At 35.8% G+C, this 16,164-nt stretch overlaps 1 protein-coding gene across 2 annotated transcripts in view; it reads left to right on the top strand.

Moving 5' to 3' along the window:
* Gucy1a2 (guanylate cyclase 1 soluble subunit alpha 2) overlaps positions 1-16,164 on the top strand; it is a 372,788-nt gene that overhangs the window by 339,544 nt on the left and 17,080 nt on the right. For both annotated transcript variants that reach the window (XM_041630148.1, XM_041630149.1), the window contains exon 7: positions 666-820. In XM_041630148.1, coding sequence (XP_041486082.1) covers positions 666-820 — 155 coding nt within the window. The remainder of the gene's footprint in view (positions 1-665; positions 821-16,164) is intronic.

Below are 16,164 nucleotides of genomic sequence, written 5' to 3' on the forward strand. Positions count from 1 at the left end.
TTCTTCCAAATGAACATAGTTCCCTGCACTTATAATTAGGCAGCTCAAATTACCTCTAACTCCAGCTCCATAGATTCAACATTCTCTCTGACCTTTCTGGGTCCTTAAATATATGTGAAGGTACTCATCTATAAGCACACACAAAGTTAAAAATAAATTAAATATTTTTAAAAAGACTTCATATCTTGTTCTTATAATTAATCTATTTTATTTATTTATTCTACAATATCCACGTTCATTGAACATTGTAACAAACTAGATATTAGTCTCACAATGATGACCTAGACTAGTTTCAGTCTTTGGGATTACTCTGGTTTAATTATTTAATATTTGGTAACATGTTTCATTGAAACAGTTTCATGCCAGGACTGGAGAGATGACTCAACACTTAAGATCACCATTCCTGCAGAGGATAGTTTCTATTCCCAGAATGCATATGGTGGCTAACAACTGCCTTTAACTGCAGTTTCAGAGGCTCTCACATTCTCTTCTGGCTTCCTAGAGGCCTAGATATGCATATGGATATATATATATATATATATATATATATATATATATATATACACACACAAAACAACCATTTTCTTAAAATACAATTTAATAAAAAGTCTATTGCATGGAAAATAGAAACAACTATTTAGTCTCCAACTTTTTTCTATTTCCAGATGCGGATAGGCATTCATTCAGGCTCTGTGCTAGCTGGTGTAGTTGGGGTGAGAATGCCACGATATTGTCTTTTTGGAAATAATGTCACATTGGCAAGCAAATTTGAATCGGGAAGTCATCCTCGGCGTATCAACGTCAGCCCAACTACCTATCAGTAAGTGTTCTCTAAATTCTCTCTTTTGTCTTTTACATTGATTTGGTATGATAGTCTTTTTTTTTTTAAATAAAAATAAATTTATTTATATGCAAAGGAAATGAATATCTGATCACTTCAGACAGAGATGGCACTGAGTCTATTCAAGTCCCTTTTGGTGAATCAATGGGTTACAGAAGGCTGGGTGACTCAAAGGCTGCTGCACCACTGAGGGGACCCCCAGTCTTCTGGGTGACTCATGAAGAGCTGCACAGCTGGGGAGTCCCACTCATAGTCAATGCTCACATCTTCTGGCCTAGGTCTGAAAAAGCATGGGATAAATCCGGACTAGCTGAACATAGCGGACAATGAGGAATACTGAGAATTCAAGAACAATCGCAGTGGGTTTTTGATCCTACTGCACGTACTGGCTTTGTGGGAGCCTAGGCAGTTTGGATGCTCACCTTAGGAGACCTGGATGGAGGTGGGTGGTCCTTGGGCTTCCCACAGGTCAGGGAACCCTGATTGCTCTTCGAGCAGATGAGGGAGGGGGACTTGATCGGGGGAGGGGGAGGGAAATGGGAAGCGGTTGCGGGGACGAGGCAGAAATCCTTAATAAATAAATAAATTAAAAAAAAAAACTTAAGGCCGGGCAGTGGTGGCGCACGCCTTTAATCCCAGCACTCGGGAGGCAGAGGCAGGCGGATCTCTGGGAGTTCGAGGCCAGCCTGGTCTACAAGAGCTAGTTCCAGGACAGGACCCAAAAGCTACGGAGAAACCCTGTCTCGAAAAATCAAAAAAAAAATAAAAAATAAAAAAAAAATTATTCACAAAGCTAGCCTCGTGCAGAGGTGTGGGCAGAAGCACCATACTTGGGCCTGTGGTGCTTGCGGGAGAGAAAGAAGCAAAATGCTATGAGAACCAGGTATGATAGTCTTTCATCTGTAAGTCCCTGTCCCTTTTCTTGATTCTGTCACTTTTCAAGAAATTATGAGTAGTTCTGCCCAGTTTAAAATAAAGCAATTGTAACATAAACTTTTGTTCAGACCCAGACAAAGGAAATGAAGTAAGAGATAAGTAGGTTTGTCATTTTCCACAGTCTTGGTCCTTCTTTGGTATAGCTGCTTAAAACAGAATTGAAAATGTTAAGGGTCTGCAGTATGCATTGAATTTTAAGTTCTAATTTTTCAAAAGCTTCTCATTGTTTCTAAAAAAATAAAAGAAAATATAGTTCACTGTTTTCAATACTGAATTAGGAAAATAAGAACCCTGGAATTAAATTCATATGATAAAACTTGAACTCTATTTATCTTTAGTTCCTTTTTGGACAGTGCTATACATTTTTTTTCTCCTAAACCCATCCTAATTTTCTGCTTGGTAGTTGTCACATAGTAGATATTAAATTCTATGCAGGCAGAGGCAGTTTTGGGTTTCACTCATCATTATCTACTAGAATTTTGAAAAAAAAATTAAATTCCATGCAGGCAGAGGCAGTTTTGGGTTTGACCCATCATTATCTACCAGAATTTTGAAAAAAAAAATGTTAAACACATACTAAGCACTCGACCAACATTCACTGAATGGACCAATGTTTGATAGGATAGGTTGCGACAGAATAAGACCATTCTGAAAATCTCACATCCACCCTGACTGAGACTGTGGCTTTATTCTAGGCATTATCACACAATTTTTTAATCATAATTTATTACTTATGGCTTAGAAACTCTGTGAAAAACTTTTTTGTTATTGTTGTTTTTGGTTTTGGTGGGTTTTTTGTTTGTTTTGTTTTGAGACATGGTTTCTGTGTATAATGGCATTAGTTGTCCTGGAACTCACTCGGTAGACCAGGCTGCCCTGGAACTCATAGAGATCAGCCTGCCTCTACCTCCCAAGTGCTGGGATTAAAGGTGTGTGCCACCATTGGCCTGCTCAAAAATTCTTAAGTAGAAAAGAGTATAAACAGAGATTTTCTCTGTCTCACCTGGTCTCACTGAACTTGTTTCTAGCTGCCCTGCTTTCCCTACAACAGCTTACTAGACAACCATTCAGAGACTTAATATTAATTTTAAATGTTTGACCAATGTCTTAGGCATATTATTGACTAACTCTCACAATTAAATTAATCTATTTCTGCTAATCTGTGTATCACCACATGGCCATGGCTTATCTGTGATACCCTAGCATGTTACTCCTTCTATGGCTACAAGATGTCTCCCTAACTCTGCATTCTTTATCTCTGTAACTTTGAATTTCTTGCCTGGCTCTATTCTCCCTGGCCTTAGAATTAAACAGCTTTATTCACTAACCAGTGAGAGAGATATATAGTCACAGCATATGGAAGGACATCATACATCAAAAGAGTGATCACTGAGGTTTTCAGTTGATGTGATTATAAAAAAAACTCAAAAAATAAAGATAGGAAAATTGGTTATAATAGCAAATAAGACAGCAACATTCTGAGTCTTTTCATACCATATATTAAAATGGGAAATTGAAAGTCATTTAGACAAATGACACATACTTCTAGATCTTCAGAAATGAATGAGAAATTATAAATATATGTCAAAAGATATTTAGGATTGGAGACATATTTAAATACTAAATGAAGATGGAGAGTTGTGTATTAATGTCTTAAAGACACACTTTTTGCTAATCAAAGATTTCAGGAGATTTAGCATATAGTATTGAAGCCTCCTGACCAGCCTCTTACCAGTCTTCATTTGCTTTACAAGTATTTACTAATTTTGTGGTATTTGTAAAATCAATTTTCATTTTAATTTCTCCAATATTTTTCAGTCATAATTCTGGACATATGACATTACTTGACACAGCAAATTCAATGTTAGAAATGTATTTAGCAGAAATCAGTAATTTTTTACCATAAAAAAATCTAGATCATAATGTAAGGGAAATTTACTGAAATTCAATTATGTTTTTATACTTATACTTGCAATTCTCTATCTTCTGGGAGACTTTATTTACAAGTAATAGTGGTGCATTAAAAATGAAATGTTCAGTGGGTGCTTGTCCACCATAAGTACAGCAGGCTTGTGTCCATGTGACCCAGTGATGGAGGCTCTGCCGTCCACAACCATCTGGTTGCTTTGGTGCTAATTCTGAGTTTCATAATTCTTGTCACATTTCATTTATCACATTCCTTAATGTTGAGTAAGGTATAAAGAACTGAATTATTTCAGTGACTATGACCATTGGAGAAGTTTGTTCTATTATCATCTCTCAAGCCATGCCCTTCAAAATCATTTGGGTTCATAGATAGACACACTGCTTTGTTGCTTTTTCCTTAAATCATGCAATTCCAAGTAATACCATATATTTTTATATTTCATGTATCCTCAGGATAAACATTTCTCTTGTTGTTTTCTACTCTTTTTTTCCTTCTTATTACAAATATTTGCAGATGGCCTATTATATTCTATATTCTAACCACTGTAATGGACACTGAGTTCCTAATGATGAGGAGCTACTAGATGGTAGGTAAAGCAGAATAAATAATCAACTGCATTAGAGTAGTGTGTGGTGGTCAGGAGACTCTGGACTAGAGAATGAGTTCAAGAGGAAGAGTAGGCTAAAATGAGGATGGAAGAATAAACTGCTCAGACAAGCAAGGGCAGGTGAGGCTTTCTATTTTATCCTAAAATCAACAAAAACAATTAGGCAGAGGAGAGATGTAATCCACTTCATGCCTTTAAGATATCACTGAAGTTGTAAAAGGGGGGCTGCACAGTCAGTAGGAAGATAAGTAACCCAGGGATGGGAGCATACCCCAGTGTTACAAATGGAATACTCAACAAATTACTGACACATTTTGTACCTCAGTACTTACTGTTTGTGCCTTAGCACTTACTCCTGTTTTTTCTACCCTAATGTCTGTAGTTCTGCTATCTGCAGTGTATTTCAAAGTCCAGTTTAACTTTCTACAGATAGATATTTTTTCAAATAATAAAATTTTATTTGCATTGTTTAATATGCATAAGTGCTATTTTTACTATAGTATTTTCTTTATAATTCTGCTTTTAACACTGCACAGATAAACAGATAACTTAAAAAAACCACGGACACACACTCTGCTTCTCTTGAGAACTCCCAAATGAAATGCCAGGACTGACCTTGTAGTAATTTTCTCTACAAAGAGGAAGACTGATCTTTCTTAAAAAAAAAAAAACAGAAATATGTGAAGTAAAACTGAGTATAAATCTCATGACGAATGACATTTCTATTCTTGATCAAATAGAATATTCTATATTTCCCGAATACCTTGAAATCTTGAGAAGTTTTTATGTGATTTATTTTAGTAAAATATTATGACTATCAAACTATAAGATCAGGATTAACTTGATATGAGAATAAACTGAAATAACTTAAAAGTTTACCCCAAATATATTTTATTTGAGATATTCAAATAATTGATTGAAAGTAAACACTTTTATAACAATATAACAATTCTGAAGTAAGAGAAAATAAAAGATAGCTATCCATGATCCTGACTTATTATCATGTTTGCTTCAATTACTTTTCCAATGAAAATGAATAAAGTGTATTGATTTAATTTGAAAGCATCACTACCTTTCATTGTGAGAAGCATTGATATGTTTGGTGTGATTCAAAATCCAGTTTTATATATTAGCTTTCTTAAAGACATATTCTTTGAGCAATAAAATTTTATTTTCTGTGGTTCAACATGCATAAGTGGTATTTTACTGTAGCATTATCTCAATAAATTTGGCTTCTTTTAAGCAGAATTTCCTGTTTTTATAATATATCCAAAGTGAAGCATATAGTTCTCACTCATTTATGTATGAGTATATATGTATATGTATATATGTATGTGATGCATGGAACATGATTTTTATACTATAAGAATGTGTTTCCCCTTAAAAGAACAGTTTTGTTTTCTACTTTCTACTTCTTAGAGCTTGTACTCCTAATGGTATTGCTTCTGTAATCTTTCAAAAAGTTAAACTGTAGCCAGGAGATGGTGGTGCATGTCTTTAATCCCAGTACTCCAGAGGCAGAAGCAGGCACACCTCTGTGAGTTTGAGGCCAGCCTGGTCTACAGAGTGAGCTCCAGGATACCCTGAGCTACACAGAGAAGAAGTTTCTTGAAAAAATAAAATAAAATAAACAAATAAAATATTAAACTGCTTTATATTTCACATGAGATGAGAATTTCATTTGCTAAAGTTTCCTTTTCAAAAAGAATCAGATTTGTAATATTGAAATCAGTGTAGAAAGAAATAAACTGTTAGAAGCCAGAAGCACTTACAATCTCATTTTCTTTGACATTGGTAAGTCCTCATGTTGCATGAATGCTCAGGATCATTTCCTCTGTTCCTACAGCATTTTTTACGTTAGTTTTAGCACTGACAAAAGAATTATTGAGTCTTAAATTTGTCCTTATTTGATGATCTCATTTTTATCAAATAGTGATATTTAAACTCATCTTTGTTCCTTATCATTTTACAGAAATTGTACACATTACAAACAATTGTCTTGCCATCTTGGAAACCCAGATAGTTGTTTATATTAATGATGGTTTCACTAAATCTTCAATTGTCATAAATAATTAACTGATAATCTTGAGCAGAATTAGTTTTATCTATGCAAACTAAAATATAGTAATTCTTTAATTACTTTAATATGAAATTTTCCTTAATTTTTAAACATTCTTGTTTTTCTCATTTTATGTTTTAGTAATGTTTCTTTTACATATGTGGGTGCACTTTTATTAGGAGCATAGATATTCAGGACTGAGACTTCATCTTGATGAATTGTTCCTGTTATGAGTATAAAGTGTCCTTCTCCATCTTTTCTGATTGATTATAGTTTGAAATCATGTTTCTTAGATATTAGACAGTCAAATCCACTTGTTTCTTAGTTCCATTTGATTGGAAAACCTCTTCCCATCCCTTTACTCTGAGGTAGTGCCTGTCTTTGAATTTAAGGTGTGTTTCTTGCATACAGTAGAAGGCTGGATCCTGTTTTCATATCCATTCTTTTAACCTGTGTCTTTTTATAGGGGAATTGAGTCCATTGATATTAAGCGATATTAATGACCAGTGGTTTTTAACTCTGGCTATTTTCTGGTAGTAGTTTGTGTGTGTTCCCTTCTTTGTGTTATGCTGGTTGGGCGTTATCAGATGTCTAGGTTTTTGTGGGTGTAGTTAACTTCCTTGGGTTGAGGTTTTCCTTCTAGTACTTTCTGTAAGACTGGGTGTGTGGGTATGTATTGTTTAAATCTGTTTTTGTCCTGGAATATCTTGTTTATTCCATCGATGGAAAAGTGATGAAATTTTTGTGATGTGAATGAAAGCTTTGCTGGGTATAGTAATCTCGGCTTGTATCCATGGCCTCTTTGTGTCTGCAGCACATCTATCCAGGACCTTCTGGCTTTCATGGTTTCCATTGAGAAGTTAGGTGTAATTCTGATAGGTTTCCCTTTATATGTTACTTGACTTTTTTCCTTTGCAGCTCTCAATATTCTTTCTTTATTCTGTATGTTTTGTGTTTTGATAATGACATGGCGAGGGGATTTGTTTCTGATCCAGTTTATTTGATGTTTTGTAGGATTCTTGTACCTCATAGGGATATGGTTCTTCAGGTTGGGAAAGATTTCTTCTATAATTTTGTTGAATATATTTTCTGTGCCTTTGAGCTGGAGTTCTTTCCCTTCTTCTACCCCAATTATTCTTAGGTTTGGTCTTTTCATGCTGTCTCAGATTTCCTGAATATTTTGTGTTAAGAATTTGTTGGAATTAAAGTTTTCTTTGACCAATGAGTCTATTTCTCAGGACCTTCGATTTTTTCTTTGATTTCTTGTATTCTGTTGGTTATACTCATCTTTGTAGTTCCTGTTCATTTACCCAGATTCTCCATATCCAAAATTTCCTTGGTTTGTGTGTGTGTGTTTTTTTTATTAGCTCTATTTCAGTCTTCAAATCTTGAACTGTGTCCTTTAACTTTTTGATTGTTTTTTTCTTGTTTTTTTTGGGGGGGGGTTCTTTGAGAGATTTATTAATTTCTTCCGTTTTTTGTTTGTTTTCTCTTCCATTTCTTTAAGAGAGTTTTTCACTTCCTCTTTAAAGGTCCCCATAATTTTCATAAGATTATGTTTAAAGTCATTTTGTTCTACTTCTTTTGGGTTAGAATGAACAAGTCTTCCTGTTTTGTGTCTGCTGGGTTCTCGTGCTACCATGTTGCTTTTTAGGTTGTTGGAGGAATTCTTGCATTGGTATATACCCATCTCTTCCTTCAAAAAAGGTTTACAGTGTTTTGGTGTCTTGGGCCAATCCTTGCTGAGTATATGGGAGTTTTTCTTGGACTTCCCTGAAAGCTTCTGAGATCTTAATACACCTGCTCCCTTGGTCTTTGCTCCTGGTTTGCTCTCTTGGTGCTCTCTCCTAATCCCCTCAGTGTTTGTAGCATGCTCTTGGTTCCATCAGTATTATAGGAAGCTTTTAGCTCTTAGGTGGGATGTGATTAGTAACTTGGATGGGTTTGGTTTTGGGAGATCCTAGTCACAGGGAACTCCCTGATGGCTCTTAGGTCCCCTTAGTATTGAAGCAAGCTGTATTTCAGAGTTCCACAGAGATTGCAAACAATAGGTGGGTTTTGGGGCAGGGTGTAGCTAGTAGTTTTGATGGTGGCTGGATGGGTTGTGGGGTAGCCTAGCCATAGAAAATCTCCTTGCTGACTGGCTATCAAAAGAGGAAATTCTATTAATTACCTAGGTTACAGAATAGGGTTAGAGAAAATTAAAACGCAAAAGGCACAAATTAGGAGAGACTGATTAAAGACTCTTAATGACTTCCAAAGATTGTTAGGAGACATTTCCAGTCTACGACGAGCTGTTGGGATAACACCTGATCTAATAGTTCATTTAAACAAAACCTCAGATGGTGATAAAGATTTGAATAGTCCAAGAAAACTGACAGCTGAAGCAGAAAAGGAACAGACAATTATTGAGGAAAAATTACAGGAGGCACATGTGGATAGGGTGAACCCAAATCTTAGCTGCATCCTAGTCATATTGCCTTCCAGAATTTCTCCTACAGGGATTCTAATGCAGAGGGAAGATATTATTTTAGAGTGGATATTTATATCTAATAAACCAAGTAAAAAATTAAAAACTTATGTGGAAAAAGTCTCTGAATTAATTACAAAAGGTAAGCTGAGACTTCGTCACCCAGCAGAAATTATAGTGCCTTTTACTACTGAAGAAATAAAAAAAGTTATGGGAAGACAATGAACTGTGGCAAAGAGCTTGTGCTAATTTTTTGGGAGAAATTAATAGCAACTATCCCAAAAGTGGTAGACTTAACCTCATAAAAAGAACTTCTTGGATTCTTCCTAGAATTGTATGTGATGCTCCAATAACTGGAGCCCGTACGTTCTATACTGAGGCAAATAAATCAGGGAAAGCAGGTTACAAGTCAGATGAATTGAGTAAGGTGGGACAAAGCCCTTATAATTCTGTCCAGAAGGCAGGATTATATGCCATTCTTATGGTGCTAAGGGATTTTAAAGAACCTCTTAATATAGTTACAGATTCACAATATGCAGAAAGAGTTATCTTGCATATTGAAACCGCTGAATTTATACCAGATGACACAGAGTTGACTTCATTGTTTATCAAGGTACAAGACATAATCAGGAACAGGCTTTGTCCGATGTACATAACACACATCTGGTCCCATACAGGTCTGCCTGGTCCTCTAGCCCAAGGCAACGCTGAGATTGATCAGTTATTCATTGGAAGTGTGTTGCAGGCCTCAGAATTTCATAAGAAGCATCATGTCAATAGTAAAGGCCTAAAGAAAGAATTTTCCATCTAAGAAAATCTAAGAAAATGAAACGCTTTTTTGATTATTATAAAACACATTACAGGTATACCAAATAATCCTACAGGTCAGGCAGTTATAGAAAGATCAAATCGTACTATAAAGGATATGCTGAACAAACAGAAAGGGACCAAAAATACCCCCAGAAATAGATTACATAATGCTTTATTAACCTTGAATTTTCTTAACGCTAATGAGAAAGGAACGACAGCAGCAGAGAGACATTGGATAATGGAAAAGTCTGCTGAACTAAATCAACCGATTTATTTCAAAGATGTGCTGACCTCTCAATGGAAGCCAGGAGATGTGCTACGTTGGGGAAGGGGTTTTGCTCTTGTTTCCACAGGAGAAGAAAAATTGTGGATACCATCAAAATTGATAAAGTTTTGATTTGAAGAGGAGAAACCTCTTGGAAAGGAGAAATGACAACTTATCCACAATGATGATATTCATACAGATGGTAAGAAAAACATATAGAATGGGGGCAGGGTTCTGTTCTTATCTCCACAGGAAAACACTCATCTTTGAAAAATTCAAGGGACCCTGGATATTTGGATACTGACAGATGGAAAAATACCTGCCCAATAGGAAATATCAAGAAAACTGAATGGTTGTGTAAGTGATATTAAACCATATTTCTAAATTTATAAAGCTGGTTTTGAAGTTGGACTCTGGCTCAGTCCCTCTCCAATTCCAAGCCTGTTAGTAAGAGAAAAACCCAGAGTTTCTGGAGTTTCTGTCTCATGTCAAGAGCCATGATATGGGACAGAAAGAAATATGAGTTTAGAAAACATCTTTGCTTTTCTTCATATCTATCATACTTTTCATTGAATATATCTATCATGCCTTTCAGTGAATATATACATATACGTCTATATATGTCTATATGATTAATGTTTAAGTTTTTCACAATGAACAATGAGTTTTTCCTGAAGTGACATTTGAAGTTTCCAGGAAGAATATGGGGCCCCATAACAACAACTCCACCTGGTTGATATGACGTCATGATACTGATAGTGCTACTATAAGACCTGCTTTGAGTACCAGCTGCACAAGACAGTTCCAACTTGGTTAGCTGAAGTGGTGCACATCTTATACAACATTTGGCCAGACCTGCACAAAATACTCAGAGACTATTTGCAATTTTAAAAGACATTGATCTTGAAATTTAACCATCATTTTACTTTCACAGGATCCCCCAGAAAGAACGTCGCCCCCCCCCCCATGACTGCTGGAAGTAATTCTAGAGGATGACGTCCCCTCTCCCAGTAAAGTTTGCCCTTGGGTTTTAGGACATTATTTAGGGGTTGATTATAATTAGTATACGATTGAGGGTTGGGGGAGGAATTTTATAAGCTCAGGGATCATTTTGAAAAAAAAAGAGGGATGATGGGATAATAGATTTATAATTGTGAGTTACTGTTTTTAGACAAATATATTGGTATTGATTCTTGTATATTGATACAAAGTTAAATTATATTGACTATTGTATGCATGCATGTTTCTATCTCTGTTTAAAACATTTTTTATGTATTGACATGTATTGATAAATATATATTGTATATATTTACCATATTGCAGTGTACATTTCTACCTCTGATTAAGATACTTATATAATGTTTGTGTATTGATATATTTTTACCTACTGCAATGTATATTTGTACATTGTTTATATTTGGAGGTCATTGTCCTCATTTGTTTCACAGTCGTTTATTGTCTTAGTCTTTAAGTTAGATAGATATTGAGAATTATATAGATTAATAGTCATCTAAGTTTGTCATTTATAATTAGACTAAACAGGTTCTTTAGATATATAGAGATTATACTCAGTATAGATAGATAATCTTCAACTTCTTCAAAGAGCTGTAGAAAATGGTCTTTAATCTAACTCAGAGTTTTGTGGTAGTGAAACACAATTGCTCCTGGCAACACCACTCTATTCCCGAGAGAATGTTGAACACCAAAGACACTCCACCTGGAGCCTTTCTTTTTGGCAGAACTGGCCTTTGGGCAAAGAAATGGCCATACCTCAACCACTAACAGAGATCCAGAGCATGCATCAATGGATAAAACAGGACTGTCATATCCTGCCAAGACAGGGTAAGATAGTTTTGAAAAGTTGCTTGCCTTTGAAAATGGTATGTCAGTTATGTTAGGCCTTAGCCAAAGTTGGTTGCTTCAACGCTGCTAACGTGACTTTGGGTGATTGCCCAGGTTGTCTCTGTGATTTGTTGCATGTTTTGGAGGTGGTTTTACTGAACTTCCTAATTACTCAGGTAACATTATTTCCCTTCTCAGATCTTCGATGGGGTTGAAGACTATATAAATGTAGTTATTTTCTCTCATGACTTGGCCAAGTTATTTATTATACAAGACCTAAGCTAGTTAGAATTGGATATTTGTACTTATTGTATATAATTTCATAGTAGGTTTAGAACTCTCTTATTTAAATAAAAGGGGGAGGTGTTGCGGGAGGTCCTCCCACTCTTCCAGCCTATAGCTGCTGAGATACCAGCCCATTGGGGCGGGGTCTCTCTCCCTTTAAAAAAGCGGCCACTTCCCTCTCCTCTCTCTCTTCACTTCCTGCTCCGCTGGCGACTAGACTCCCTTCCTGGTTGCATGGAGGGCTGTTGTCTGGGACAGCGATCTGTAAGTTTTTTCCCCTTTAAATAAATACCACCCTATTAATCATAATTCCAAACTGGTGTGACATTGTTTTTGACTTACGCCTTCACCAAGGGAGTTGGGCAAGGGCCCCTGGGTTTTGTCCCACTGTGGAGGTCCTAGAGAGTGGGGCAACCAGCTATGTGGCTGTTCACTTACCTCTTTGGTCCCATACATATTTGTTTTTCTCATTTTATAATTAACACCTAGGTTTCTTAGAGTGCCTACTTTTTTTTCCAGTGTGAAACACCATTTATTTATTTATTTATTTATTTATTCTGTTAAAATCAAACTTCCTCCCCAACAACTCTGTAGACTAGATCAGAGAAGTCAGAGTTTACTTATAAAGCTCATAGCTAAATGACTCAGTTAGCATTTTGTCTATAAAATTTGATGTCTCTGCAAAGCTTAGGAAGCAAATTTGTTTGGACCAAGTTTTCTAAATTTTAAAATGAGTAACTATTTCAAAAATTGTCATTAGGATGTACCATGATGTTCAAGCTCCAGTTACTTGGAACATGACAGACAGTCACATATTGTTGCATGCCTTTTTCCATTAAGAGGATACCATCTTACTACTTCATCAAGTTCTCATATTTTGCAATATCAGAACTAAATTGAGTGATGTGCAATAGTTCAAAAGGCCAAACAGCAAAGTAAGTTTAAAACAGTTAATGGTTGTGTAAAAAAAAAATCAAATAAAATGTGCCTTACAGATCTAAGTCAGAACATAGGGAAGGAACCATGATTAGAGTTGAAGAATTATCAGAGCGGTGTCCCAGTGAGTTTCGGCTGGTATATTTTGGAGCTTCCTAAAGCATTGTCAGTGTATATGCATGAGTTCATTTTCCTGGAACCTCTTTTATATAACCTTACTACCATTTTCAACAGGTTCAAGGATTCAGAAAATATTTACAAACAAGTACTGACAGATTAAATAATAGAATGACAAAATAAGGCCAGGTGGTGGTGGCAGCACACACCTTTAATCCCAGTGCTTGGAAGGTGGAAAAAGGTGGATCTTTGTGAGTTTGAGGCCAACTTGGCCTAAGATAAAGTTCAGGACAGGTTCCAAAGCTACACAGAGAAACCCTGTCTTGAAACACATACACACACACACACACACACACACACACACACACACACACACAGACACACAAAATCCCTGGCATTATTAACTGTCTTATTCATTTATAAACCTGGATAATTCACCAAATCAAATGATTTAGTATATATTTAGGACATGAGCACTCCAAGGTATGACTGAGGGGAAAGCTTTTATTTTTAGATATAAGGGATAATACAGCCAGGGGCATCTGAAAGAGTCTAGGGCAGTGAGAGAAAGTAGTAGACTAAACATGAGCAGCAGACTGAATAAGGCCATGAAGGAAGGCAAAGGGTGCGAGTGTGTGGAAGAGACTAAGAGAAGAGGACCGAGAGAGAGCAAGACAGGGGCAAAAGAGAAGCAAGAAAGAGGGGAACAAGCAGATCAAGAGAGAATGACAAGAGAGAGGAGTGTAAGACTGGGGACCATGAGAGTGCCAAGGAATCACATGGATAAAATGGCAGGATTACATAAAAATGAGAAGGGAAAAGGAAAACCACAAGAGCTGGAGAAATTTAGGGTAGGGAGCTGAGTGAGAAGAACTGAGAAGAACCAGTGGTGCTAGAGACCAACATGCTCCACAGTTGGTCATTTGTCCTGATTTCTATTGTGCGATGATATTGCATTTGTATTTTAATACAATTCATTCTTCTACATGTTAACATCTAATTTTGTCAATGCCATTTGTTAAAGATGATTTCTTTTTCCCATTGTATAATTTTAGCTTCTTTGTCAAAAATCAGGTCTTCACACGTGTATGGATTAATATCAGAGTCTTCGATTTGATTCCATTGGTCAACCTGTCAGATTTCCTGCCAATACTAAGCTGTTTTCATTACTATAGCTCTATAATAGTATGTAATGTCAGAGATGATGATACCTCCAGAAGTTCCTTTATTGTACAGGATTGTTTTGGGTTTTCATGAGAAGTTTGATATTATTTGTTCAATGTCTGTGAGAACTGCTTCTAGACAGTAAAAAATTACAGATACACAATAGGACAGATTCAGACATAAAAACACCTCTAATTGGGTCACAGTGTTGGATAAATGTATGTAGGTTTGAGAGAGAGAAGAAAAAGGGTGCAGAGTTATAAAAAGAAGTAAATAGTTTTGTAAAAAATAAAACGAAGTCTTTAAAGAGACATAGTACAGACAGTCATAGATTAAATAAGTAAAGATAATAAAATAAATATTAAACTTGTAGAAAAAGTAATAGATTAAGAACAAGCCACATAAAAATGGAAAATTCACAGAGAGTCTGAATTATGTATATTATTGTGTTATCTATGAATTTTTTGACTGCAGAAAAACATTTGATTTTAGGGACTTCTAAGCTAAACCAACATATATAAATATATATATATACATATATACATACACACACACACATATATATATATATATAAATATATATAATGTATTTTGAATTCAAAATTTGAGTCTAAGGATATGTTGCTTTGGAAAAGAGGCTCTTCTTTTGTTCCCACAGAGGATGAGAACCTGTAGATTGCTAATATGATTTGATGGACTAAGATTCCCTGAAAGATTTCTATGAATACCCTCCCCCCCAAATACGTTGCCCAATAAACAGCAGGAAGAATTTTGGATAATGTATGCTTGCATTCCCAAATATTGTTTATAAATATGTGCTTATATTTAAAGTGTGATATTCTATAGAGATTTGCATGGGTATGGATCTTGACTTATTGGTACAAATTTAAGGTCAGTTTTGTTATTCCAGGTATGTGTATTTGTGATATTTATTAAGGTATGGTGTTGTGCAGCTTAAAAAAAACCAGGATAGCCAAAATAATCTTGGGCAATAAAAGAACTTCAGAAGGCATCACAATCCCTGACTTCAAACTCTACTACAGATATACAGTACTGAAAACAACCTGGTTTGGTATAAGAACAGATGAGAGGACCAATGGAACCGAATAGAAGACCCACACATCTTCGAACACCTGATATTTGATAAAGAAGCAAAAAATATCAAATGGAAAAAGGAAAGCTTATTTAACAAGTGGTGCTGGCATAACTGGATATCAACATGTAGAAAAATGAAAATACACCCATATCTATCACCATGTACAAAACTCAAGTCTAAATGAATCAAAGACCTCAACATAAAGCAAGCCACATTGAACCTTATAGAAAAGAAAGTGGGAAGTACATTTGAACACATTGGCACAGGGAAGCACTTTCTAAATATAACCCCAGCAACACAGATACTGAGAGAAACAATTAATAAATGGTACCTCCTGAAACTGAAAAGCTTCTGTAAAGCAAAGGGCATGGTCAACAAGACAAAACAACAGCCTACAAAGTGGGAAAAGATCTTCACTAACCCCATATCAGACAGAGGTCTGATCTCCAAAATATACAAAGAACTCAAGAAATTGGACACCAAAAGATCACATAATCCAATAAAAACATGGAGTATAGACCTAAACAGAGAACTCTCAAAAGAGGAATCTAAAATGGCTAAAAGATGCTTAAGGAAATGTTCAACATCCCTAGTCATTAGAGAAATGTAAATCAAAACAACTCTGAGATTTCAATGTACACCTGTAAGAATGGCCAAGATCAAAAACACTGATGACAACTTATGCTTGAGAGGTTGTGGGGGAAAGGGAACACTTCTGCATTGCTGGTGGGAATGCAAGCCGGTACAACCCCTTTGGAAGTCAGTGTGGTGATTTCTCAGAAAATTAGGAAACAACCTTCCTCAAGACC

The sequence above is a fragment of the Microtus oregoni genome, unplaced genomic scaffold (genome assembly GCF_018167655.1).
Source record: "Microtus oregoni isolate MIOR12 unplaced genomic scaffold, Mior012 000034F_ref0000314, whole genome shotgun sequence".
Taxonomy (NCBI): Eukaryota; Metazoa; Chordata; class Mammalia; order Rodentia; family Cricetidae; genus Microtus; species Microtus oregoni.